Source organism: Rattus norvegicus, chromosome 9, assembly GCF_036323735.1.
Source record: "Rattus norvegicus strain BN/NHsdMcwi chromosome 9, GRCr8, whole genome shotgun sequence".
Classification (NCBI taxonomy): Eukaryota; Metazoa; Chordata; class Mammalia; order Rodentia; family Muridae; genus Rattus; species Rattus norvegicus.
Window position 1 is genome coordinate 52,810,890 of NC_086027.1, and position 27,287 is coordinate 52,838,176.

A 27,287-nucleotide genomic window follows, 5' to 3' on the forward strand; every position below is an offset into this window, starting at 1 on the left:
AGTCAATGGTGGTCTGTAACTCAGCAATGTATTGATACAATTTAGAACGGGTTTGGAGGCTTTCCTGTAACATCCTGACTACAGAGGTGGGAGGGAAGGACACTGGGCAGCCTGCCCCCAACTCCCAATTCTATCATGAGCATCGACTGATCCAGGTAAATCAAATGTTTGTGTGGACCACTGAGGGCAAATCAGCTTAACTGTAGGCAATGAAGACCAGGTCATTCTAGCTCATATTCCTGAGATTAGGCTGGGATTTGTCTGCTGAGCTTAGAAGAACACCAATAGAATCTGAAGGGAAAAAATTACTATCTCAAGTAAGTAACAGAAAAGCCTTCCATAGAGAAAGGCAACTGTGGTGGTGAAGGACTCAAAGAAGCCAGAGACAAAGCAAAATGCTCCTTAGCCCAGTCTGGAGGACAGGAGCAACTGAACAGCAGACAGCAGAGCTAGGACCCATGTGGGTGGCTATGGGGTCACTTTCCTGGACAGAGAGCATGCAGTAAGGTGTGAGTCCTGACATCCCATAGAAACAGACACACCATAGCCACACTGCTGAGCAGGATGTATGTGATAGGTGCTCCCAGGGCTCCCTCAGCCCTGAGGGCAACACTACCTTACCCTGATTCCTTTGCTCGGAAAGTTAACACTTGAAGGGACCCAGCTCTACCCCATGATCATGGATGAGACCGACCCCAAGGTCCAGGTGGAATGTCAGAGCCAGCATCTTTTTGATAGTCACACTTGTCCCACTAGCTGTGTGTGTTGCTTTCTAATTCTTTCTTGCCATGTGATCTCATTTAGCTAATTTACAACTCTAGGCTGCAGACTGAATTATAGCTATTTGTTTCCCTTCCCTGGTTGCAAGCTAAAGAAAAGCAGGCGTCATTAATTCAGTGCTTTTCTCCAAACGGCATGTTAACAAGCTTTTAGATGGTGCTCTAGCCACTGAGCTTTTCCGAGAAGGTGAAAAGGTCTCTGATCCATATGGTCTAGATTCTTGTAGGTTTTCATTTCAGACGCTAAGGTTGACAGATCCGCTAGGAGCAAATGGGGTGTTAGTTAATATCTAATTACTCCTAACACAAGTCACAGCCCATTTAACTGAGGCAGACGCCAGTCTTTTGCCTCCACAAGACTCATTTAGAACAATTTACATTTTCTCTGCCTTGTCTCCTGTCTTTGTAGTAGTTCCACAATTTGGTGTGAATGCTGGTCTTTTTCCCAGTCCAGCCTCTATCCAGTTTGGCTTCCACCATATCTTGTTTTCTTACTACCTAATATGCTAATACACACTAGGATACCAGTGTGTACATCATTAAAATTAAAAAAAAAAAACAAAAAAAAACAAAACCAGATGTGACCTCACTTCTCTGAACACACCACCTGTGATAGTCCAAGTGACCCCAGGTTTGTTTTTGGGTCTCTTTGCTTGGCAAAGTGCCAGCAGGAGAATCTGCAGGTGGGGACCATCCTGCTGACCCGGCACCAAAGTAAAATCACAGCCTTGCTCAAAGACCTGCTGTGATCATTTCAGGGGGTGGGGGTGGGGGCTTGAAAAAAAAAAATCCATGCACTCATGTGTTAGGAGTGCATAGGGCAAGAGGGTGCTCCCAGGTGTCCAGCTCTATGACTTTCCCTCTTTATTCCCTTGAAGACAGAATCTCTCACCCAACCTGCAGCAATGTTGTCTCTGTCCTCCATATCTCTGGGCTTCCAAGCCAACTTCTGGTTTTCAACATGGGTTCCAGGATTGCAAATCAGGTTCTCATGCTGTGCGGTAAGCACTTACCCAGGGAAGCATCTCTTCACCCCAAGAAAGTAGAAAGGTTTATCTTTCTGGAATGTGCTCAGGATTAGGAATGCAGGAGCATAGGGCTTAAGACCATCTGGCTCCAAGGAGAATGAGTCAGGTCACCCAGAATCTTGGTTCACAACTCCCCAGTGCACTGTTCATCTGGAGGCACTGCATATGCAGGAGTGCCCTAAGAATAAGCAGGAGATAAATGCTGAGGTAGAGATTAAAATCCAGCCAAGTCATAGCAGAGCCTGAGGGACAGCTGCAGTTGCTGCGGGCACTTCCATGAGCACAGGAAAAGTCAATATTCTAGAACTCCTTATGGTTGAGTGGCATCTGTGGAAACCAGCACTTCATCAAGGTGGCTTTTATTTTTAAAAATGACCCAAGAAAAGAACAAAGAATTAGAAGAATTTTAATAAAATCATCAAGTTTACATTTGTACATCTTGTGGGTTTGGGACCCATTAAGAGGCAAAGGAAGCTATGATGACAGATTCCTGTGGGAGAGCAAGCAGGAAGCAAGGGTTGCCCTAGTTGTGCAACAGGCGCCCCATGACAGTGTGACCCATTTCTCTGTGCTCCAGGGCTGTCGACCACGGCTCACAGAGCCTCTCTAAACTCTGTGCTCAGACCTGGTGCCCACAGCGTAGGTGACAGGCCTGGTAGGCAGAAGCAGATAAACAGTCAAACTGAACATTCCTGCTCCCCTCCAGATGCCAATGTGACCTGAGCTCAGCCTGTGCAGTTCCAGCTAGCATGGCTACAGAGCCCGAGGAAGGAGCTGAGCGCCAGCTGTTGTGCTACCCAGGGACAGTCACGAGAGAGCAGGGCTGTGACAAAACTATGCTGTGTTCATTTTAAAAATGGGATTTGTGAAATGGCCCCTGGGAGAGTTTGAGGAAGGTAAGGAAATAAGAGTTTGTAACATGTGAGGTGGCTCTCCACCTTGTAGAACTGTCTGCTTTAAAGGATTTGGTGGGGGCGGGGGCTGGGCTGCTCGACTTCATCGATCAATACTCAGAGAAGAGACAGGGGTCCCTCACGTTAGCAGTGAGCAATCACAAGCCCTTTCTGAGACTGCACCCACGCTGTTCGTGGGAAACGGTGCTTGCAGGTTTGACAGTGCTCAGGTTAAACCACCAGTTCGTAGGTTGTAATGACACACAGTGAGAAGAGCATTCTCAGTCATCCTTGACGCGGTGGAGCTGCAAGGAGACGTCATCATTTATTCTCAGACATTCAACTCACGTAGGGAAAAGGGTGCCAGTCCCCTGGTCACTCACGGGTGCTTTTACTTCCCGGCTTACTTGGAATCCCAAAGGGAAAAGAAATATATGGATTATTGTTAAGTGCAGAGATCATTTTGTCAAGAATGGACAGCTGGGGTGGGGTGTGTCCTGTGGCCATCCCCTCAGCCTAGGAGATGCTCTTTTCCAAGCATCCTGGTAGAGATGCGCGATCTGCCCTGAGGTTCTCAGAGTCACCATCCCAGGGATGACTTCAGAGAGCAGGGGAATGGCAAGAGCTGCAGTTTGTCTGTGATGTGACAGAGACACCAAGTCCATTGGTCACAGATGAGACCTTTCCTTTGAGGGTTCAGGAAAGCTCCAGACAGGCATGGAAAGTGCTGGCAGATAAGGTGGCCTAGCCTAGGATCCTGCAGAAACGCCTGTGGGCACAGCATCGGAAAGCAGCCCTGACAGCTGCCCGCCAGGGAGGAGGCCAGCCTGAGCCTCTCCTGGAAGGCTCACTGGCTTACTGGTCACATTTCCCTTTGAATTTCCCAAGTGTTCAGTAGAAGGTACATTTTAACGAGGAAAGAGCTATCTGCAGTGAATACAGCTGGAGAAATTCCAAATGAAACTATGAAGATGATATGAATTCAAATAGACATGTGAGTTGTGCATGTCCATCGAGGTGTTTGCAGTTGCAAGTGGATGAGAAGGAACCTACTTTGGGCCCTCACACACCTGGGTCTCCTTTCTGTTGCAGTCTTCAGGATGGGCAAAGGATCTTTCCACTTAGACCTCTCCTCTTTTCCCCACCATATGTGTGTGTGTGTGTGTGTGTGTGTGTGTGTGTGTGTGTGTGTGTGTGCCCGCGCGCACACGTGTGCATGCACTCGAGCGCGTGTTCTCTCCCTCCTCATGTAGGCTCTGTGGATTGATTTCAGGTTGTCAGGCTTGGTGGCAAGTGCCGTTGCTCCCTGAATCATTTCACCATCCCGTCTGCTTCAAGCTTTATGTCTTTCTAGATAGATTTCCGTGTGCTAGGCAGCCAGAAGCATAGGACTTCACACCAAGTAAGTGCTTAGCTAACCGAGGCGGAGGGTTTCAGAGGGTGACAGATGGATGGGAAGAACAGAAACTACGTGCACTTCAGGGCAGATGTGGAGCCTATATGAAGAGTACACCTCCTTAAAGGCAAGGTGCCCAGCTCAGGCCTCTGTACCCTGGACACTTGCCTGGGCCAGGCAGACCCTGTTTCCAGGCCCCGCCTATGTCTGGATCACCCAGGCTACACCGCCTGCCTTTCAAAGTTGGCTTGTGCTTTGGATGACTGTAACCACCTGGACTGTCACTGTCCTGGGGTGGGGTGGGGGAGGGGAGGGGGTCAGGCCCTTCCATTGACATTCACACAAAGAACAATGAGCAGTGAAGTGCCCTGTTTCCCAGGGACAGCACCTCCCTGGTGCCCACACCTTCCCTTTGTTCCAGCTCACACAAATGAACAGGTTTGGAAAGGAACTTGGAATCCCTTTGCAGCCTGGAACCAGGCTTTTCAAGTCCGAGTGCCAGGGCTGGGCGAGCTGGGGTTTGTGTGTCTGCTGGCGGCACAGTGGGTGTGCACAAGCCCTCCATTTGGGTATCTGACAAACACAGGTTCACCAAAAGGGTTCTGGCAGAGCTGGCAAAGCTTTTTTTCTGAGAGCCAGATGGCACTTCCCTTCAGCTTCATCTGCAAACAGAAAGCGACAGTGAACAGTGGGCCGAGTCAGGGTGGGCAACATTCTGCTGTGGACTATGGCTGCTGACAGGACTGCTCCCTATCAACTTCTGGGCATCAGGCATGAGAAATGGAAATACACTGAACGTTCTTAATGGGCAGACAGAGGAAGTGACAGAGTTGCTTTCCTTTTAAAGATCTATGTGTGTGTGTGTGTGTGTGTGTGTGTGTGTGTGTACACTGTGTGTCTGCTTTAGTTTATGGGCACCAGATGCCTGCAGAGGCAAGAAAAGGTCGTCAGACCCCTGAAACTAGAGTTGTGAGCCACCAGTGGAGTGCTGGGAACTGAACCCAGGTCGCACAAAGGTAGTAAGCAGTCTTAACCTCTGAGACACCTCTCCAGCCCAGGAGTCGGTCTTCTTAAAGCAACCCTCGTGTGTCTGGGAATTTCTATATAAACTCCTCCCTTCAGCACTCTCAAAGCATTGACTATTTTAATCCCAAGACTGTCACAGAGTCATGGCTATCAGATCAAGGAAGAACCTCATTTGCAAATAAAAAGCAGGACCCAGATCGGGGATTTGGTCAAAGTTACTCAGTTAGTTAGTGGCAAATTCCCAGCATCACAATTTCCTTTTTTGGAAGTCGTAAGGAACAGCACTATGGGCCCTAGTCCAAGACTTAGAACTTGAATTGCAAAAGTTGAGGCTTCTCTATACGCTCTCTGTCAGTCCGGACAAGTCAGTCACTGGCAGGAGCAAGCAGCAACCACCAAATTCTCCTGCATGAACTAATAACCTCAGCCAGCAGGCCAGGTGAGTCAGTACTAGGGAAATGTAAGAGAGGACAGAAGCAAAAGGCCTTAAAGCTTAAGGCTCTGAGGTAGAAAACAAGATGAAACAAAACAGGCAGGCTAAATGCTGACTGGGTGTTCACAGAGAAAAAGGTAATATACTCCTGGGGGGCTGGGGGAAGGGGTCAGCATGTGCCAAGGACAGGAGGTAGGACAGCATGCTGTGTGGCCAGGCAGGCAAGGCCAGATACAAACTGGGAAGCAGCAGGGAAGTGACAAGAAGTGAGGGAGACTGCATGTTCCAGGCCACAGGGGCTTAAGGGAGGCTTATTTGTAGAAGAGCATGATTCCCATGATTCTCCCTCTTCTAGACAGCCATGTGGGGCAGAAATGGAATTCTGCGGGTTTCTGAACCGGCCTGGGAGGTACTTCTGGGCTCTTCCTTGTGACTGTCACAAGCCTCAGTTCACACTCTGTGCAAAGGACTTGTCATTGGCAGACCACACACTATGCTATTAAGTACTCAAACAATACATCAGGGGTGTGTCCACTCCAACATGGCTCACCGCTCTCCACTGGTTTTGTTTGTCTCAGACAGGGTCTTGCACTGAAGCCCTGGCTGGTCTGAAACTTACTGTGCCTCTCTGTTGACCTTCAGTTCCTGACCATTTTCCTGCCCCAGCCTCCCAAGTGTTGGGATTATAGTGGTGACTACACTCAGCTTCTACACAGTGTCCTGATTATCAGTGTCCAAAGGGGAAAACGCCTCACCAATGCTACCCATACAGACCTCTGCATCTTGGTGGGAACAATCAAATTTGGAGAGTGGGAATAAAAACTGGCCAAGACCATCTTTTCATAGTTTAAAAACTTACCTCCCATGCCACATGGGCTGGCGGAGGAGCAAGCTGACATGAAGGCTAGGCACTCACCTTATCATACATGTAAATCAGGTTTTCTGATTTGGCCAGGCCAAGAGCCACCTGTGTGGTCCTCCTGGCGTGGATGCTGTCCCTCATAGCCCCTGTGAGGAAGGGGCAGAGAAGCTGCACCGACCAGGTGTCAGGCAGCAGCTGTAGAACCTGGGTGGCATCAAATTCCCTGGCATGATGGTTCAGCAAGTCCACAGCAGCCACGGTCAGGTCATGAGCAGAGGGGCCTGCACGGAGGTACATGGCAAGCAGCGTGTGGAAGAGGCGCTGACGGCAGGCTGCATCCTGACCCTCGGAGCTCCATAGGCAGTAGTCCTCAGCTGCAGAGAAGTCCCCCATCTCGTGCACCAGGATGTGCAGGGCCTTCTCATGCTCACCCAGCTTCCCGTGGAGGATGGCGCTTTCCATGGGCAGGCCAGCACCCTGGATTTTCTCTATCAGACAAAATTGGCACTCAGTTGTAGACTGGGCTGGCGGGCTAGGCTCCCCTGCATGCTCCTGCAGCCTCGGCAGAAGCAGGCTCTCTAGCTACCTAGACATTGCTAAATAGTGCCACCTAGATGATCAAGGGAGGTGACTCCTTAGAATTTCCCCTGGTGACTCAGGAAAACTGAAGATAGCTTTCACTGTTAATCTTCAGGAAATAGGTGAGTCTGGTCCCAAAAGAGGCCTAAAGCATCACCAAAGCCTTGGCTCTTGTCTGCAGTTACAATGCTCCACCTTCCCACTATAGAATCTTATGACTAACACGCAGGGGAATGACTGTCTCTCCATGTCTTCAGGAGGACCAGAATGAAGACCCTCCTGGAAAGGCCCCCAAATCCCTTGCAGTATTTTTGAGTAACACTATACACTTGACATCACCTCTGATGACTTAGGATACAGTGAAGTATGGTTAACATAATATGATATGTAAGTCACAGTTGGTTGGATATGCAGATGCAGAATCTATGAAAAAATTCAAATATCCGCTTTACTGTAAAAGCTATGCTCAACCCCTTTATTCCAACTTAAAACATGCTTCATTGAAAGGAATGTGGGTTCAAGGTATTTAAAAGAATCCTATCTGTATTATCTAACAAGTTTCTGGAACAGAAATAAAAACTTTTCTTTTGTTCCCCCTGTAGTTAGGCTTCCAGAATATGGCACAGCCTAGGGGCAGTGTCAGACCTGATCAAGGCTCGCCCTTAGCGGGCTGATGGGCTGAGTCTTACTGACCAGGTCACTTTGCTCTCCTGTGGGCTGCGAAATAGAGGACAACACGAGTTCTTACCCTCTGCAATGGATATTCCCAGGACAACTCTCAGTTCAGTGCCAAGGTTAATACAAAGTGATAGGCACTGGTATCTGACCTAATGCCCGAGGCAGATATCGCCAGCCTGGGGGTGAGGGAGTAAAGGGCTGGCTGTATCGCCTGTGTCAAGTACAGACACAGGCACAGATGCCACAGCACACAGGCTCCACCCCTGTCCTACAGTAAATTAAATGTCAGCAAATAATTGCTAAGAGGTTGCCATATTAGGGCACAGACAGAGGTAAAATGGAGATGGGAGCTGCAGATTCTATGCTTGGACTATGACATTTCTCTTAAGGGGCTGGAACACAGCAGATCTGGGGGCCTATGGGGTGCAGGTGCCACCCCAGGGATACAGAGTGAGGAAGGTACCAAAGCCAGTAGAAGGTGAATCATAAATGATGTGTTTTACAGCTCAGTCCAAAACCCATCAGGACAGCTCTGAGGAAAGGGGCTCAAGGAATCACCCTATGGAACCCAAACACTGCACTCTGGGACAAAGGCTCGCTCGGTCCCACAGAAGTCTCTCACTGGGATGCCAAGTTTATCCTCACCTTTCAACAAGTGGACACGGTACAAGTCAGACTTCTGGAGCAGCCTGCGGAGTTTGGCCTGTGTCTCGGTGGCTTCTACATCCTTGCCTCCAGTGGGTGCCCTCTGCCGAAGCACTTCCTCCAGGTAGAGGAGGGCAAGGTGGGTGTGGTACTCTTCTTTCTGTGGGAATCAGGGATGCACCAGACAGTGTTTACATGAGGGAGGCAGATTCTCGAATACAGTGGACAGGATACCCTCAGGGACTGGAGACCTCCCAGGAACCCCAACACAGAGGGATATTATAGTCTGTACTGCTATAGCTCGGATGCTAAATGTGTTCCCAAAGCCCATGTGTTCAAAGTCCCCATGGGACAGCTACTGGGGGTGGGGGTGGAGCCTGGGAGGGATGTGGTCAATGGGAAGGAGGGGGACCCTACCCTGCCCTCTTGACTTTCTGGATACAACACTGCCTTTTTCTGCTAAGAAACCTAATAAAAAAGAATGGGACAATCTGTCACAGACTGAAAAACTGTGGGGTAAACTCCTCTGCTCTTCACAAGTTAATTGCCTCGGATATTTTGTCACAATGATGGAAAGATGATTAACGCATGTCAGGGACACCCGGGAGAAAAAGGCTTTAGGTATTCTGTAAATGACACAGCTTCTCCCATTCCCTGTGGGGACAATAACAAAGCGAGGAGGAAGGCGGAGTAGAGATGAGTCTTGAGGTAGAGCATCTACTTCTGCTCCCTCCGGGTCTCTGTCACTAAGGCTCACACGGCCTCGAATAATCAACAGGCAGACTGAGTGACCAGGGAGTGAGACCTGCCCCAAAAGTGACAGTCAGGTTCCCTCTCCTAGGCTGTCAGTGACACCGCAGCCACAGACCTTCTGTTAGGCTGTGTGCTCACCTGCAATCTCCTGTCGATAACGAGATGTTCCAGATACTTAACCAGGGCTTTAGGGTATTTCTTAAGGCAACTAATAATGTCGTCTGGATTAAAACTAGTTTGCTGCTGCTCGTCCAAAGGTCTCTTGGTGAAAACCTGAACTCCAACCTGCAGAAAGAGCAGCAATTCAGTTTCTTGGTCTTTCTTTTGGCCACTTAACAGTCATGTTTTGGCTACAACCATCATGCAGGATGCACTGATAAGCAGGTACAACTTCTCATATGTCACACTTATCTCAAAAACATGGAGGAAAAAATGGTCCAGCAAGAAAGACCAAACAAAGCGTATGCCACGGACAGGAAAGAGGCACTAAGCAACCCTCCCCACACACTGCCGGGATTTCTTTTAAGATGGCTGGACACTAACAAGTGGAGCAGTCACTGGTAACAGACTTTGACAGCCATGCAACAAACGCTGGCACTATTAAGATGATCCCAAATAGAGGCTGTTTCTTGCAAAGATCAAGTGAGAAAATCCAGAAAGTATGAAAACTCACAGTGTGCTCTCGGCTCTCTGAATGCTGTCTGACTAGTAGATTATTTACTGTGCTGGGCTAATCTGCCTTCTGAGCGTGTAGTCCCTGACAGCTTCCAGGTTGCCTTCTGATCGATGCCTGCCATGCGGAGCCCCCGGATCAGTTGTGCTATTACACCTTGTTGGGTTCTCCCTGCACTGACATGTGTACTGTTGCTTGCTCACATGTGTGTATGCACACATGCTCACATACCCTGTGAACCCCAAACATGAGACCCGTAACACAGCTACAGGTTGGACTGTTTCTTGGTTCTGCTTGCCTACATGACCTTGAAAGAATCTGTTAACCCCATCTGTGAACCACGACCTCCAAGAGATGACAGAGGTCACGTGGAGGGTGACACACAGAATAATTCTGTGTGTTTGGCTGAGATAACTCTGTAAATGGAAAGGACCCAAACCTTTCAATGACACTGTATCTGCACTGTAGGAACATGTGCAGGTACATTCTGTAGGTATATGCCCAGACATAAAAGATGAATGCAAGGGCCAGGGAGCAGGCTTAGGAGGCAAAGTCCTTCCTGCTAACTTGACTATTTGAGTTCAATCCCTGAGATACATGCAGTGGAAAGTGAGAACCTTAACTGTCTTCTGACTGCCACACATACAGTATGGCATATGTATATACATGTATGTGCACAAACACACACAAATAAATACATAAATGCAGTTTTAAATGTTTCAGTATGAGAGGAATAGGGACTCTGACCTAGCTTAGGAAGTGGGATGGATAACAGGAGTCCGCCCTGCTCTGTCCTACCCTGCATCAGGGTCTGATCTTATCTCTACCAAGGAAGCCAAGGAAATGGATCTGCTATGCCTGCTGCCTTAGTCCTGGTAACTTGTGGAGCCTCCTTAAGGTCTCTGTCCCTCTGTCCTGAGCATGCTGCCTGGCTCTAGAGCAAGGGTTCTCAACCTGTAGTTCGGGACCCCTTTGGGAGTTGCCTATCAGATATCATGGATATCTGATATTTAATATTATGATTCATAACAGTAGCAAAGTTACAGTTGGGAAGTAGCAATGTAATAATTTTATGGTTGGGGGTCAACCACAACATGAAGAACTGTATTAAAGGATCACAGCATTAGGAAAGTTGAGAACCGCTGCTGTAGAGCCAAGAGCCCACAGCGGCTTTTACTGTTGTCCTCTCTCAGCCTCCAAGATGAGCCAGGTCATGTTCATGACACTTGACACCTCCATGTCCACAGCCTCTCAGAAGCAGAAGAGGACGGTGTGGCCCAGATCTGAGCCACCTCTTGCAAAAGGCCAGTCTGTGTAGAGTAAGAACCTGTACCCATCCCAGAGAACAAAATGCAGACTTCTGTTCCCTGGCAAGTGAAGGGGGAACTGCAGGAGTGTTCTCAGAATACCAGGGGCATGAGAGCGCTCTGCAGGGAGAGGCTTCTGCAGAAACCTCAGCACAGCAGACTACATTTTGCTTATGCTCAAAGGAAGGCAATAAAAGGGGCACAGAGTAAAACAGGGGGAGACCGAATGCAGCTTTTTTCTCTTCCACCTAAAGCTGGGGGGAGCTTTGGTGTCAGATTTCTAGCAGCCATTCCTAAGAGATCCATTTATGAAACACGAACCTCCTGGCTTTTCTGCAACAGCCAGTCAGCATGGGTCCACACCAGCTCTTGGTCTAGGCAGTAGGTAAGAAAATCAACGATGTATTCATACAGGTCTGAGCGTGTGGAGTCCTGGATGTCCCCATTCACAATGTTCACCCACAACTGAAAGGAAATAAAACAAAACCAAGCGTAGAGCTAGAATATTATGTATCTTGCAGAATTCGCTTAGAAAATGCTTGTTTTCTTACTTGATTTCTCATAATTTTCAGAACACACAGGATGAACTGTCCCCACATGAAAATCTATAATTTGAGCATTCACAAGCATGTTGACAGTACAACCTGGATTTTGGGCTTTCAACTGGACAGCTGACTGGGGAGGCTCTAGCTTCCTATGCTACTTCAAAATCTGAAAAACTCTAAAATCTAAAACAATTCGGGCCCTGAGCATTTTGAATAAAGAATGATATAGTACAGAAAGCTATAAATTCTATAATTTTTTGAGAAATAAATCTGAAAACCCAAATGTGCCAAATCTGAATTTTCAAAATTTGAGATGATGCTAAATGTGGAAAATTCCAAACTATCCAACTTGATTTTGAGCACAGACTTATAAAAATTATTTTCATGCTATTTGTGCAAGACAAATTTAGCTTATGCTTGGGTCTTATGTCCAAGACATCTCCCTTTGTACATGCAAATACTTCAAAATCTAAATCTTCAATGCTGTGGCGACCCCCAACTAAAGCTAACAAGGATGCTCAGTGCGGTCCTGCTTTCTTCAGAACGGAATTCACCAGCTACATAATCGAATCAAAGTCCACCGAAAAGTTTTAATGGAGTTTGCACCACTTGCCCCATGTTATTCAAGTATGCGAATCTTTCTCCATAGCTGTGCTAATAGTATTATAACACACACACACACACACACACACACACACACACACACACACACACACACAGTCATTCTAAAGATGCCACTGCTATGTCTTAAAAAATAGACATTTTGTTTGCAATATCCGCGTCTGCTCTTGGCCTTGAGGCTTGTGTTGATGGAAGCTCATTTTCCTGCTTTCTTCACTCTTTATGCCCTTGTGATGCTTTAGCAAAGAGGCTGCAGACTAAACTCACAAAGGCATGGCCAAAGTCAGGGAGGAGCTGGTATTACACAAAAGGCTTACAAGAAAGCTAGCACCCAATGAAGTCTGAGAGGTAACAGGGCCAAGGGGAGCCCCATCCCCCCAGGGTGTGAGAAGGCACGAAGATCAATAGGAAGCTGTGAGGTGCAGGCCAAGAGACAAGGCTATAAATCAATGCCATTCAATGCAGGCCCAGCATCCCTGCTGGCCTTCACATCAGCTGCTCCAGTAGGGCAGGCAGGAGCATGAACTTGATCAGCATTGGCTCTTCCTGGTGCTGGAGGGGAGGCAACTGCCCAGCTTACTAGCCACAGTTGCTGTTATTAACAGTAGAAATTATAACGCAATTGTTACCTGCTGCCCTGAGTTTCTAAGGTGACATCACATGCCTGCTGGCTCAGCAAAAATATCACATTCAAGCTAATTCAAGCTAATTTCATGAAAGTAGAGAAAAGAAGTGGATGTTAGCACTTAAAAAGGGTGGTAGGGAGTCGGGGGCAGAGGGAAGCTAGATGTAGGTTACTAAAATACAGTTAGAGAATTAATCCCTAGTGTTCTGTGGCTCACTGGGGTGAATAAAAGCACTAAAACAGATGAGCTCTAAGCTCCCCAGGACAGAGAGACAGTGAACATCTAAGATCACTTTCTACTGTACACATGTGTCAAATGGTACGCTGAGTCCAAGAAAAGTGTACAGTTACTATGTGACAGCTGATTTTCTAAATATATGCTTATGTGTATGTATGCACCCATGTGTGCATATGCTATATGTGCCCATGAGGGCCAGAAGAGGGGGCCAATCCCTAGAATCATAACCTGAAGTTATGAGGTTGTGAGTCACCCAATACCGGTGGAGGAATGGACTGGAGTAGAGCAGCAACCGCTCTTAGCTCCAGGCCCCCTTTTAATTCTTTAAAATGAAATCAACCTTGTTTTCATTTCTTCAATTTTCCCAAACTCAATCTTGATAATGTTATTTAAAGAGAATTAAAGACATCACTTCTTGGTCTTTTTGTCAAGAACAAGTATGGGGACTTAAAGTGAACACTCCCCATAGAGTTCACCTTTGAAAACTATTATTTTTGTTCTCTGCAGAAAAGACCAGATCAGGCAAAAGTGGTTTCTATGGATTAATGGGTTTTTAAAAAGCAACACAAAAATTATAGTTTATTGGCCCTAAATATGTTAAACATGGGAGCCTGTATGCCTCGGTATACATGTGGCGCCTGAGAACAACTTTCAAAAGTTGGTTACAAGGCTCGGGGGCAGGGTGTCGAGCCTCGCACAGCTGCCGCTTTCACGGCCCGAGTGGCGAGCATCCTTTGGACTCACCTGAACTGCAGAGGCGTCTTGTTTATTGTAATGATAGAGCAGCCCCAGTGCAAAGTACCTGCAGGAGAGCGGGGTGGAGATGATGAACAAGGACGCAGTGCACGTCGGGGACACGCACAGCTCGTGCTCTGCCCAGGGTCTTCCTCCAACTCAGGAGGTGGCCCTGGGAGAGACCAGGCCTCCTTACAGAGACACATCTCAAAATATTTAAGTGCTAGCTGGAACCTTCTCCCTTAAATTTCTGGGAACATTTCACAACTTTTTATAAATACAGTATCCTGAGTCACTACCATCAGGTGTCGGTGTACACTGGATTTGAAACCAAACAGGCTGAGCATCCCTAATCTGAAACCTGGAATCTGAAATCTACCGAAATGCAGTGTTCTAAGTGAGCTTGATCAACAAGATCAAGAAGGCTCAACTATTTAGACACCAGTCACTTTGGCTGTGAGTGACTCTAATGCACTATTATTACCAAGGAGCATTATCTAAGGTTGAGTCCTGGTCTGACAGCAGGGTGTTTTGAATTGCTGGACTTACTAACAAAGCTCACAGTAATTCACATTGTGCTTTCCAACATGAAGAACAAGGATAAGAGTCAATTTCTCTGAGGCCCTTTAGATCAGGAGGACATCATCATCTGAGGACCGTTTGGTACCTATTGTCACAAGAACTTCTTGTGATCTTGATTTCTCATCCAAACCCAATGCTGGCTGAGTCAGTCTCAAGGGGCCTCATGGAGTGCAAGCAGGCTAGAGTGAAAGCCTCACCACATGGGGCTAAGAACACTCACTCACTTTTTGTGCTTCTCCAGCCAGGCAGCACTGTCGGTCAGCAAGCAGGAGTTCTCAGTGACCAAGAGGTCCAGTAGGCTGTCATGGTCAGCCTCTGCATACAGCTTGAGCAAGGCCGTGTCGATGTCTTCCTTGTAGCCATTTGCTACCTCTGTGCTGCGGATTTCATTTAGGTAGCTCATGAGGAAGCGCTTGCACTTGGCCATCTTCTCCTGGTCACCTTGGGTCAGTTGGTTCAGGTCTGCGTACTCATGAAGAGGAGGGTGAGACCGGGTGAAGGAGGAGGAGGTGGGCAACAGGAAGGGGTAGAGAGAGATCAGCTCCCGAACATCCAGCTGGCTGCTTCTGCAATTACAGTGTCAAACTAAATGAAGCAAAAAGAGAGAGAGAGTACACATAGGCACACTAACAACACTGGAGGGCACACATCAATGGGTGTGAATGTGTCCAAGCCATCATCCTAATTTTCTAGTACCAACAAAACACTACCAAACACGATTCCAAAAGGAGCAGAGGAGACAAGGGTGAGGAACATGTACAGATGACTGGCGGGTGCGACATCAAGACACCTGCACTATGAGGAAAACCCAGTGAGCCCTGGAATTCCTCAGGAAAGAACAAACTATGCCAAGAACAACGTGGCATCAATCTGTGGCATCAATCTGAGCCAGGACCAACAGCATTTTCCTGATGCTGAATTCCAAATAGATGGTTCAGTGGTGCTTGAATAAGGGACTTTACCCTAGCCTGGACCATGCTATTACTAACATTTGGCAGACAGAATCTACGGATGAAGGCCCTACAATGTGCCAGACAGCCCTGCCCCAACACACTCACAGTAAAGAACCATCAGGCCTAAGAGTCAAGTGCCAAGGTCAAGTCAAGACACTGGGGACACCAGGAGGGTTCCCGATACAGGAAACTTCTGCTCACTGCTTAAGATGCAGGGGGAACCTGTTGAAGGAAGATTCCTTTTCTGGCCAGGAGAGGCCCACACTGATGGGAGAGGTCCCTTCCAAGCTTCTGTGGCTCTTCAGCAGCACAGGCTCTCTGCTGTCCTTCAGATCCTCATTCTACTACTTAAAGGCCAAGTTTGTTAAATGGTATGAAGACAGACTGAGGACCTCCAGAAGACAGCTTTGGTCCCATACATGAACAGCGTGTGGGTTTTCTCACAGGTGCCAACCATGATGATCGAGGAGTATGGCCTCTGGCACAGTTATGGGGTGGGATCTAAGGTCAGGGCCAGTACAGGAACAAGGTCAAAGTCAATCACTGCTGTCTGAGAAGTTTCTTACCCAGACGTCTGTTCTCAGTGACACTGGGACAGAGCGGACAGTCACTGGTGTAATGCTGTGCTGCTGAGAGACTTATAACGGAGGCATAAGAGCCTCGTCCTAACGACAGACAGGCCAGCTTCAGCTCTCACTACAGTGGGGGACTTTTCCAGGCATGAACTCATGGACATTCGCCTGGTATCTTAGGCTGACCAGAGCATGTGCTGGCAGCACCTATGCTGTGAGGGTCAAGGCCATGACACTGTCAGGACAAAACTGGATTTGCGGAGGTGCGAATGAGCAAGGGGTCTACTTAAACTGAGGACTGACCGTCTTTATAGGACCAGACAGTGGCAGCACCTGGACTGGCATAGATAAAAGTATTGCTGGGAGCCACTCCTCAGGAAATGGTTTCTTCCCTCGGAGACCTGTTCCCTATTCCCCATTTTTGTGAAAGAGGAGGACGTTAAACCTACTGGGTATTTCAGCACATTCTTGATCATCATCCTCAATCATTCAGCAATCATTCTCAAGGAAGGGCAGAGGAAGCCTACCAGAGAGCATCCCCTGGGATGTACAGGGTCTGCACAGAGCTTCCTATATGTGTTGTTTGTTAGGAAGCTTGAGACCACAGAATGCTCTAGTGGGGCACTGCTCTTTAAAGACAAAGATCCTATTAGGTGCAAACTCATTTCCCCAGAAGATGCTGAGCAGGTCTACGAGTAACCATGGTGAGGAACACGCTGGTGAGAGTGAAGAGCAGACAGGGTAAATGTGACGCTGAAGGTGTGACAGAGATGGGTAAGGAAAACCAAGAGTGAGAGACACTGTGAGAATGCAGATGAGCAAGAGAAAAGGAGAGCCAACAGAGAAAAGGGAGGCCTGTGATGGCCCACAGGAGAATCAGCCAGAATGGCAGGTGTGTCTTCCTAAAGACAGACTCACTTCCTGAGTGTGCCAACCGGGCACATACCACCTTTAAAATCTATATATGATTCAAAGTTTTTATAGGTCTTCCCAAAAGTCAATGCTTTCTGTAAACTTGGCTTCCAGTGAAATCTCTGGAAAGAAGGTAGCAAGAATAAATATTCCTCAGAATCCACACATAACCATCCCACTTAGGAACACTACTGTCCAGGCTTGGCAGCCTTGCCACCTTCAAGGACTCTCCTCAGCCTGTCAACTCAGGAGTTGGGACAGTGGGCAGACCAGGAACTATCTTGAAAGGTGTGAACTACCACAAGCAGCCCTTATCATTCCTACCCGTATCTCCATCTAGCCGTGCCATAATTCTCCCTTGAAACTGCACAGATGACGGAGGTTCCCAGGAGGGAGGACACTGAGTGACATCCTGCTACCAACATTTCAAATTACCTGAAGAGCTCTTTTGCTTCCAGGAACTGGAGTTGCGCAAACTGTATAAAGCCTGCCTGCTGCAGAATCCTCCTGTACATTACCTGCAAGGAAATAAGAATCACTCATCTCCTGGAGACACGTTAAGCCATCACCAGATGTCATCCACATTCCAACTTACAGCATTCCACAGAGATAAGAAGTTACTTGTTAAAAAATACCTTTATCCTTCAGTATGCAGTTATCCCTCAGAAGTGGGAAGGCACTAGTTCCAGGGACCCACAGATTTCAACATAGGCCAAAGTCCTTTATATAAAATAGCATTTGTATCCCTTAGAATCTATGCACATCATCCTACATGCTTTAAGTCAAATCTAGATTACCCGTAATATCTAGCAGTATGTAAGTCTAATATAAACAGTTCTTATATTGTGTCGTTTATGGAATAATGTCCAAGAAAACAGTCTATATACTTTCAGCACAAATGCAATCTTCTTGTGGTATTTGAGGTGGAGCCCAGAACCTCATGCATGCAGAGAAGTGCTCTACTGAGTAGAGGAACTGAACACACACACACACACACACACACACACACACACACACACATGTATGTGCATATGCACATAAAATATACATATGCACACACATGTATATGTCCACACATATGTATGTGCACATACACATATACACATACAATATACATATGCACACACATACATGCATCACATGTATATGTCCATACACACACAGAGCTTCATAGGTTTGACATGAACCCTTGATGTATTGCTTTGCCCCTGTGCTCAATCCACCAGGCTTCTGTGACTGCTTCAGCCTCTCGTTGCTCAGGTGGAGATCAATGACCTCAGGGGCTGTGGCTTGTTCCTCTACTCCTCTGAAAGTGACTTTGCAGGAATATTCTCAGAACATCCCTCACACACAAAGCTGGTCGAACATAAGTACTACATAGGTGCATGGGCCTCCCTTACACACAAAGCTGGTCAAACGTAAGTATTATACAGATATATGGACTTCTTAGCCAAAGCTAAGGTAGTACTGTGTGCCCTATCTCCTGGAGACACTTGCTCACATTAATAACAGACTGTCTAAAGTTCTTAGAGTAAATTGCCACCTAGCCTGTACATGGACCACAGAAATCCAACTTCACTTGTCTGCAGGATTCTTCCATTCTTGTAACATCCAACAATAACAACACATATACACACTTGGTCTGGAGAGATGGCTCAGTGGTTAAGAGTATTGGCTGCTCTTCCAGAGGTCCTGGTTTCAATTCCTGGCACCAACATGACAGCTTACAATTGTCTGTAACTCCAGTTCCAGGGGATCTGACACCTCACACAGACACACATGCAGGCAGAAAAACAATGTACATTAAAAAAAATTGGGGGAAAGAAAGGCTAGGTGGTGGTGGTGCACACCTTTAATCTCAGAAATCAGGGGCAGAGGTAGGCACATCTGGTTCAAAGCCAGACTGGTCTACAAAGTTCCAGGAGAGCTAGGGTTACACAGAGAAAACCTGTCTCAAAAAAGGACACTTCAGGAAAGTCTGCTCTTTCCTCCCATTGGCTACTGCCCATTTCTGAGCTCTGGTAAGGTTTGTCTGAAATGATTTCTGGACACATCTTATTGCTTGTTTTCACATATGGTAACACCATCACCCTGCCACCCTGTTTTCCAACTGAAGATGATTTGTACTGCTTTTCAGTGTGTGTGTGTGTGTGTGAATTCATTTGGATTGCTGGGCATCAAACAGAAGTTCTTGTGTACGCGAGGCAAGTGTTCTGCTACTGAGCTATGCCCTGGTTCACAGTGGTTTTAAGGCTCTGTCCAAGCATAGCAGCAGTTCCTCAGGGCACTGACTTCAGCACTGTTTAAACTGCTTATCTGCCTCTTCTTTATCTGCCTCTATCTTTCGTCTCTAAAAACTGCCATCTGACACAACGACTGGACTTACTACACCACCTTGAAACAATAAGCAGAACGTGGAACCCTTCTGCCCAATATACAGTTCTATTTCTAGAAGTAGAAATAATATGGACCAAGTTTGTGGCAGAAAGATTAAAAGGATCTGTCAATCATAAGGAAATTCTTAGGTATATCCAGGACGGTACAGAGAAATCAGTGACAGCAGCATCTTTATGAGGCTACCAGACTCAAATGCCACCCTTGTGTCACCCTGTCTCCCCCACACTCCTCTCCAACCCCAGAGGGAGGCAGAACCACCACCTTCACAAGTCTCCATTAATCTACAAAGTTACTCCCAAATTCATGTTAACAGAATTTGGAGGTGCAGTGTGTGGGATGCAGTTAGGGCTGGTCATGAAGGCAGGGTCCCTAGGATGATGGCACTGGTAGCCCTCTTGACAGAAGATGAGACCAGAGCCAGCACACTTACACTCACTGTATGTGATGGCTTGGGCTTGACAGGTATGAGCTGGATACAGGCTTTACAGGGGAAACCTGAGCTGTAGAAGATGTGTCCAGAAAAGAGGATGGGACCAGTCAATGAAGCACTTCACCTGGGCAATGATGCATCTTTTGAAATCTTGGCATGTGCATGAGTCTGCACACACACACACACACACACACACACACACACACACACACACACACACGGCTGTTTGTATAGCTCAAGGAAAATAACGCCCACATAACAAGAGAGTTGAATTTGCAGCATGACAGGAGAAGGCAAGGATCAAATGCAAAGGAATAGACCTCCACCGCACCCCGCAGGAGGAGCCGGAGGCTGGACAGCAAGGGAATTCATGTGATTTCATCAAGGACTGGCTATGACGTCTGCTCTTGTCAAACAGAGCAGAGGTGGGAAAAAGCAAACTAAGAAAATGCTGAATAGCTTGAGTGCTGTGCACTTGGTGCTTGTAGAAGGACAGGGTACCCCTTTAGCAGCAACTGACGCAATGCCATGGCTGCCCACTGCCCAGGCAGCTCCTCTGCACTCGGCCTGCACTCTGTGGACAAGGGAGGTGATGAAAGCGCCTGCCAGCACTCAGGAGCTTTGTGCCTTTGAGTTTGCTGCCCCCTGCTGCATGCTCATAGGTCAGTATCACTTCAGCAACTAAGAACTCTGTTTACAGAGACCTCTCCTTCCAAATCCCCAAACTGCGGAGGACGCACGCGCTAATCATTCACCTGCAGAAGTGACTGACTACTGTTTGCTCTACGAGGCAACTTGCATCCAAACATATCTTTCCAGCCATAGCAATGAATCATGGGTAAAATCTGACTGCTTGGTTCAGATGATACTAGAAATGGCTACATACCACCATCCTTTTAGTTGTTTGTTGTTCTTTTTGCAGCACTAGGGACTGGACCTCACCCACGCTAGGCAAGGGCATGTCACGTTTTACTTTGAGACAGGGGTATCCTAAATCCCCAGGTTGGCATTGAATCCACTCTGTACCTCAAGTAGGCCTTACCTCAGGCTTCAGAGTAAATAGCTTTACAGGTCTCGGCCTCCAGGTTCCGCTAACATGTTTTAACACTCTCAAATAGGTAGTGCCCTTAATGACACCTGATCAAATAAGAATTTTAGAAATGTAACTGATATTGGTTGATTGCATTTACTATATAAATAATGTTTAAAGTTAACATTTCTCCTGTGCGCTGTGTGTTTTCTCCTGGCCAGGTACAGTGGTCTGTGCCTGTGGTTCCTGTACTTGGCAGACGGAGTCTGCAAGGGAATGAGGTGGCTGGGCTGCTGCAGTGAGAGGTACTTCATCTGCGCCGTGGGCAAAGCACTGCCTGCAGATGACTTAAGGCTGGGCTGCTGCAGTGAGAGGTACTTCATCTGCGCTGTGGGCAAAGCACTGCCTGCAGATGACTTAAAAACAACGGGTGTATTTGGGGGCAGCCTTTTGACACTCTGACATGGTAACGTGTGGTCTACACGTTTGGATTTATACAAAATGGATTTATAAATGTTCATTTATAGCTATCCTGGATGCAAGCGGCCCCTGCTGTCTACGGAGAGGACATGCATCCAAACTAATTTAACCCCACCTCAACAAACACATACTCTAAAATTAGAGACCAGTTGGCCTGACCTAACTGCTGTTTATTAAGAACCATGTTCATAGCTATTCTGAGGTGGTAACTGAAGAAGGGAGTTGATTTCAAATAGAGCCTAGAGTACCAAGGGAGGAACGAACAAGTTGACCTTCCCAGAGTTAGCTGTGCAATCTTAGTTGAGGCATTTGGTTGTTCTGAAATTTGCTTCCTTACATACAGAACATGAGATATGTTGAAAATCATTACAGGATGGGCACAAAAGTCCTGCACACGGTCTTCTGTAGAGGGAGCCCAGTGAGTGTGGCTAAACCTGAATGCCTGTGTTTACAGGCATGCTTTCTTGGGACCAGTAATTACCAACCTGAAACTTCTCTTTTGGAATGTTCCTTCGGGCTCCTTTTGCCAAGACTAAAGCCTCTTCCACTCTCCGGTTTGCTAATAGATCCTGTATTTGTTTTTCCAGAGGTAATGGAACCAAGATGTAAACTCCTTTACTTGTGGCAACAATCACTCTTCCTGAGGGAAGAAAAGAAAAAACATTAACCTTGTTGGAAGGGAAAAGCATTGCCTCCCTCACTGCACGACTGCTTTCCTCACACTGGGCCCTTATCTGATCTGCTAATCACTCCCACGGGCTTTTCCAATACCATTCCAAACAAGATTATGGTATGATGCCTCCCTTTCCTTCTGCCCACATGACAACTGTTGGGAAGGGTAAACTTTAATATCACATTGCGAGAGGATAAAATGTGCTCTTTACCCCTTTTCTATGTGACACTCCCCACTGATTTAGAAACCCGTGAAGAGACATGCGACGCAGAGTGCAATGAAGTTACAGAGCTCCATCATGGCACGTCATCAAAACCTCACTGAATCTTTTCCTTCTTAAGTTGGTCTGCATAAAGATTTTAATGGACTACGATATAGTATTTCTCGTTTCCCTTCCATCCATATACCACCTAGGCTGCCCACTTACTGGTTTCCCTACCATCCTGCCAGCTGTCCTTGTCCACTACTGTAGTCCTTGTATCCAAGCCTTAACAGCAGCAGTTCTCAACCTGTGGGCTGACCCCTTTGGGGGTTGAACGACCCTTTCATGGGGTTGCCTAAGACCATCAGAAAACAGATACTTACGTCACAATTTACAACGGTAGCAAAATTACAGATATGAAGTAGTAACGAAAATAATTTTATGGTTGAGGTGTCACCACAACTTGAAACTGTATGTATTACAGGGTCACGGCATAGGAAGGTGGAGAACCACCGCTCTACAGAAGTCAGTCTGTGAAAGGGTCAGGACTGCAGTCCACACGAGCTCTTCCACTGAGCTTTTGAATTAAACACCGATCCCTCTCTTAACTCAGCAGTCCCTCTTCACAGGAAGTAGTAACTTATTTCTTCTATCTCCTGCATCCCAGTGAAAGTTGTTTCCCTTGTTTTCTGTCAGTGTCTGGCCTCTGCTTGAAGTTACTCTTCCAAGGAGTCTCTGCTCTCACATAAGATAGGTCTCCTCCAGGTCTACAACCCCACACTAGTCTGAACCACTCAATTTTCAAAGTCTTGTAGCCTGAATACACAGTCACCCCCACTATGTCTGCAGATTACATGCCTGCAGATTACATGCCTGCAGATTACATGTCTGCAGATTACATGTCTGCAGCTTCTGAATCTGTAGGTTCAACCCACCAGGAACCAAGACTATCTGGGAAAGAGATGACTGTGTCTGTAACTGCACATGAGATTATTTTCATTGTCATAGTTCTCCAAACAATAAATGAAGTAACAAATACTCAAATAGTTTGCATGTGGCTTTAAGTAACTTAGAGATGATTTAAAACCAACCAGAACATGTTTGTAGATTCTAAGCTAATACTAAGCCAAGTCATAAAAGGGAAATCCATGTACTTTACTATTCAAGAGGGATAATGCAACCTGTTCGTGTGTGTACCAATGGACGACTATAATTCACATGTCAGCACCTAACTGGATCTGACCCACGTCATTGTCGGTTCTACCTTTCTTACTAAGGTTATATATACCCCCAGCATCTCAGATACCAGGAAGGCACTGTTCAGAGAACAAAGGGATCCTTAAATGGCAAGTACAAGGTATTATTTAGATTTATAAAATACTCAAAGCCACTCTTTGGACAAGTTGGGGACATGAGTATTGGCCAGTATGGTGGTAAGAAAATGGCCTCCATAGGCTCATAGGGAGTTGTGCTATTAGGAGGTGAGGCCTTGTTGGGGGAAGTGCGTCTGTCCCTGAGGGGTGCGCTCTGAGGTCTCAGAAGCTCAAAGCAATGTCTCAGTATCCCTTCCTGCTGCCTGCTGATTCAGATGTAGAGCTCTCAGCTCCTTCTCTAGTACCATGTCTGCCTGCACGCTGTCATACTTTCTGCCATGACCATAATTGACTGAACCTCTGAAACCACAGCCCAGCTTCAATTAAATGCTTTTCTTTATAAAAGTTGCCGTGGTCACGGCATTTCTTTAACTAAGGCAGTGGGCTAGCAGACGGTGCTAAAGAACAAACATTAACATTCTCAGCTATGAATGTTCTTAGGAGATTTGTGTTCAAACAGGTCAGTATCAGTGATACAATGCCCACCATTTATCTATGAACCATGCTGCAAACACACCAAGGCTTTCGATCTGGATGAAGGGAATGTGTGGTTCATTCTGTCTCTCATTCGATTTCTCTGAACATTTGAAAATGTTCAAAATGGAATAGAGAGGAAGTGGAATTTGTGCATATTACACTTAGGCTACTTGTCAACTGTGCCTAATCACACTGCAGCCTCAATGCCTCCACCTTCCACACACACCAAGGACCTGCCTGTGGGACCTCTTGCTCAGAAACACCCTTTTCCCTGCTAGAAGGCTCTGCATACACCTGCTTGGCTGACTCCTATCCATCCTTAAATGGCACCCCTAGGACACCCTCCGATATGTCCAGCCAAGTCCTAAACCACTGTGGTTCTTTACTGAAATGCCTATTACACCCTTAACCTCGCTGTCCCTGAAGCATAGAAACTGCACTACACGGATTATTTTTTCCTTTTCAAAGGTTTATTTCTCTTATTTTTGTGTGTGAGTGTTTTTGTGTGCTCGTGCGTGCATTTGTGCATGTGTGGGGTGCACATACACAGCTGTGAGCACCCTGGTACTGGGAATCGAACCCGGGTCCTCTGCAAGAGCAGTGAGGGCACTTAACAACACTAAGCCATTTCTCCAGCTCTTTAATGCATCTTCTCTCAGCATAAGGCCCAGCTCCTAATGGGTCCCCAATAACATTTACTGTAGAAAGATCACAGAAGGTTTGGAATGAAAATGTTAAGATTTCTATTTCAACAGGTACCTTCAAAGTCCTGCAGGATGTGACCCTCCTTAAAAGGCAGGGTCTGTTTCTGCTGCTGATCCAGCATGCTGTGAACTGTGATGAATTCGTCATCAAGCGCTATGACATAGGGGAAGCAAACAGCTGCCCCGATTACATTTTCTGACCAGTGCACAGGGGCACGCTGGGAGATCCCGGCCACGGTGGCAAACATGCCTAGAAAATAAAAAGGAGGTGTCTTCAAGTAACTGTCAGATATTTTTTGCCATCGAAGTGAATGGGTGAAAAGTAACTCTCTTTCAATCTCCTGCAGGCTTGCAGTGTAGAATGGACAGAATATATTCCTGTACAAAGACCCACCCATGACTTTATCACGGGAGAGAACTACCGTATTCAGAGTGCATATAGCATATCTGCTTCTAATTACGAACGATATTTTAAGATGTTTCCTTTGAACTTACATGCCCGTTTATAAATGACATGTCCCCACACAGGAGAAAGAAAGCAGCTAAGGAAGCCTGACACACTTTCTTTCATATCCACTCCTCCACGAGCTTGCCTCTGTGCTTCAGCTCTTCCTTTTTCACACCTTTGGTCGACATATTTACTGAGCACCTGCCATGTACCAGACACTCTACTATGTGAAGCTGGCTAAGCTTAGAGTTGAGGTCTGAGCATTAATTATTGGTCTTCCCACTTTATCACTGAGAACATGTATAAAGTATAAGAATACATATGCTATAATACAGAAAACTGGTTTCCTGATTCAAGACAGATAACTGCTATGAAGCCTTTGTCCGTAATAAGCTTGTGACGGTTATGCACACTGTACATAAGGCACTGATATTAGGGAATACTGAGATGAATATTTTGACTCAGAAGTGTCAATCCATTTTAACTTTAACCTTTGAAAGCATCACACTGTTGTTTCCAAATGATTGGCTATCACTGAAGCAATCAATGGCTTCTGTTATAATGCAGGGTGGGAGGGGAGGTAGGTATAAGATGAGGGACCAAGAGCCCCATTGCTTTGGGTCTCTGCCTGGGTAGCACGCCCTAGCAGGAGCAGGAAGCAGGACCATGTTATCTGCCTCATGAACCAGGAAGCAAACCCACTGAAATGGGGAGGGAGGAACCTAACCTTTGTCAAGACCCACCCTAAGGACTTCTCTCCAGATTCCACCTGCCTAGAGCAGCGGTTCTCAACTTGTGGGTTGCTGAAGGACCATTAGAATGGGCCAAAGACCCCTGGAAAACAGATATTTACATTATGACTCATAACAGCAGCAAACTTAGAGTTATGAAGTAGCAACAAGATAATTTTATGGTTGGGGTTCTTCACGACATGAGGATCTAAATTAAGGGTCACAGCATTAGAAAGGCTGAGAGCCACTGTACTAGGCTGAGAGCCACCATTTTCCAGTGGCCACCCTAGAGACTAAGACTCTAACACAGGGACCCTCTTAAGGACAGGCATCCTGATCACAGCAAATAGTAACACCAAGTATACAAAACAGCATTGAAAACACTGAGGAAGTGAAGCACAGCTGTGAATGGAGAAGCTGGGGAGGTGAGTACTACCAACAGAAGTCAGCCAGAGAGGCCAAAAGGGAGAAGAAGGCTGAATGTGATGCTGCCTCCACCACGCCGTGAGATAAATACAAATGGGCAAGGGATGAGCATGGAGCCACCCCAGGAATTCTGCTGAATTCTGGGTCAAACAGCTATGCTCCGAGCAACGCGGCCCCGTGATAGCATGGAGACCCTCAACACTGTAAGTCAGAATCACTTCACTTACCTCCTCAAGAGAATCACACAGTACTGAGGCTCTGGCTAATGGTTCTGACATAAAGAGGGCAGAAACCAGGTGTCACAGACCACGGCTTCTGCAGTTTCACTGGAATGAAGAACTAGAGCCCTAACTGCCAAATGAGGTCAAGTCACGCTAGGGAAAAAAAAAACCCTAGGAAGAGGGGCACAAGATTGATTGTTGCTAAGGTGTCCCAGCTAGCTCTCTTCTTTCAGGAAGCGATGAAGTCTGTTGCTTTTACACTACTGAAGGAGCCTAAATGTGGTCAGCATGCAACCTAAGAGATTGGAAAGGGCACACCAACTTTTAAGACCACTCTTTTTTGGGTCACATCCCTTCTAGGTTCAGGCCCACTTGTGATCTAAGCCCAGATAACATGAAAAGCAACTGCATAATTTTCCTTGTCTGAGAAACACCATCAAGGGAGACAATCAAAAGTAGTATAAAAAACTTCCTTACGAAAGGTCATGCATGATCTCTTATGACAAGAGTGGTCCACAAGCAACATGCAGAGAGAAAGGCAGAATCAAAAATAAAATAGGGGGGCTGGAGAGATGGCTCAGTGGTTAAGAGCACTAACTGCTCTTCCAGAGGTCCTGAGTTCAAATCCCAGCAACCACATGGTGGCTCACAACCATCTGTAATGAGATCTGATGCCCTCTTCTGGTGTGTCTAAAGACAGCTACAGTGTATATATAATAAATCTTAAAAAAATAAAAATAAAAATAAAATAAAATAGGTGTTGTGCTGAAATGTGCACTTATCTTGATAGTAATTTGTTTAAACTTAATTTCTGGAGCCATGTAATGATGCTATTTATAGAACCTATATCTACATACGGT

At 46.6% G+C, this 27,287-nt stretch overlaps 1 protein-coding gene across 7 annotated transcripts in view; it reads right to left on the minus strand.

Moving 5' to 3' along the window:
* Nucleotides 1–2,197: 2,197 nt before the first annotated feature.
* The window catches only part of Tgfbrap1 (transforming growth factor, beta receptor associated protein 1), a 50,355-nt gene continuing 25,265 nt past the window's right edge, over nt 2,198–27,287 (minus strand). For all 7 annotated transcript variants that reach the window (NM_001106907.2, XM_039083260.2, XM_039083262.2 and 4 more), the window contains 10 exons: nt 24,657–24,851; nt 21,658–21,812; nt 17,271–17,353; nt 14,623–14,964; nt 13,826–13,883; nt 11,374–11,517; nt 9,211–9,357; nt 8,320–8,479; nt 6,472–6,905; nt 2,198–4,758 (listed from right to left, as the gene is read on the minus strand). In NM_001106907.2, coding sequence (NP_001100377.2) covers nt 4,582–4,758; nt 6,472–6,905; nt 8,320–8,479; nt 9,211–9,357; nt 11,374–11,517; nt 13,826–13,883; nt 14,623–14,964; nt 17,271–17,353; nt 21,658–21,812; nt 24,657–24,851 — 1,895 coding nt within the window. In that variant the 3' untranslated portion in view covers nt 2,198–4,581. The remainder of the gene's footprint in view (nt 4,759–6,471; nt 6,906–8,319; nt 8,480–9,210; nt 9,358–11,373; nt 11,518–13,825; nt 13,884–14,622; nt 14,965–17,270; nt 17,354–21,657; nt 21,813–24,656; nt 24,852–27,287) is intronic.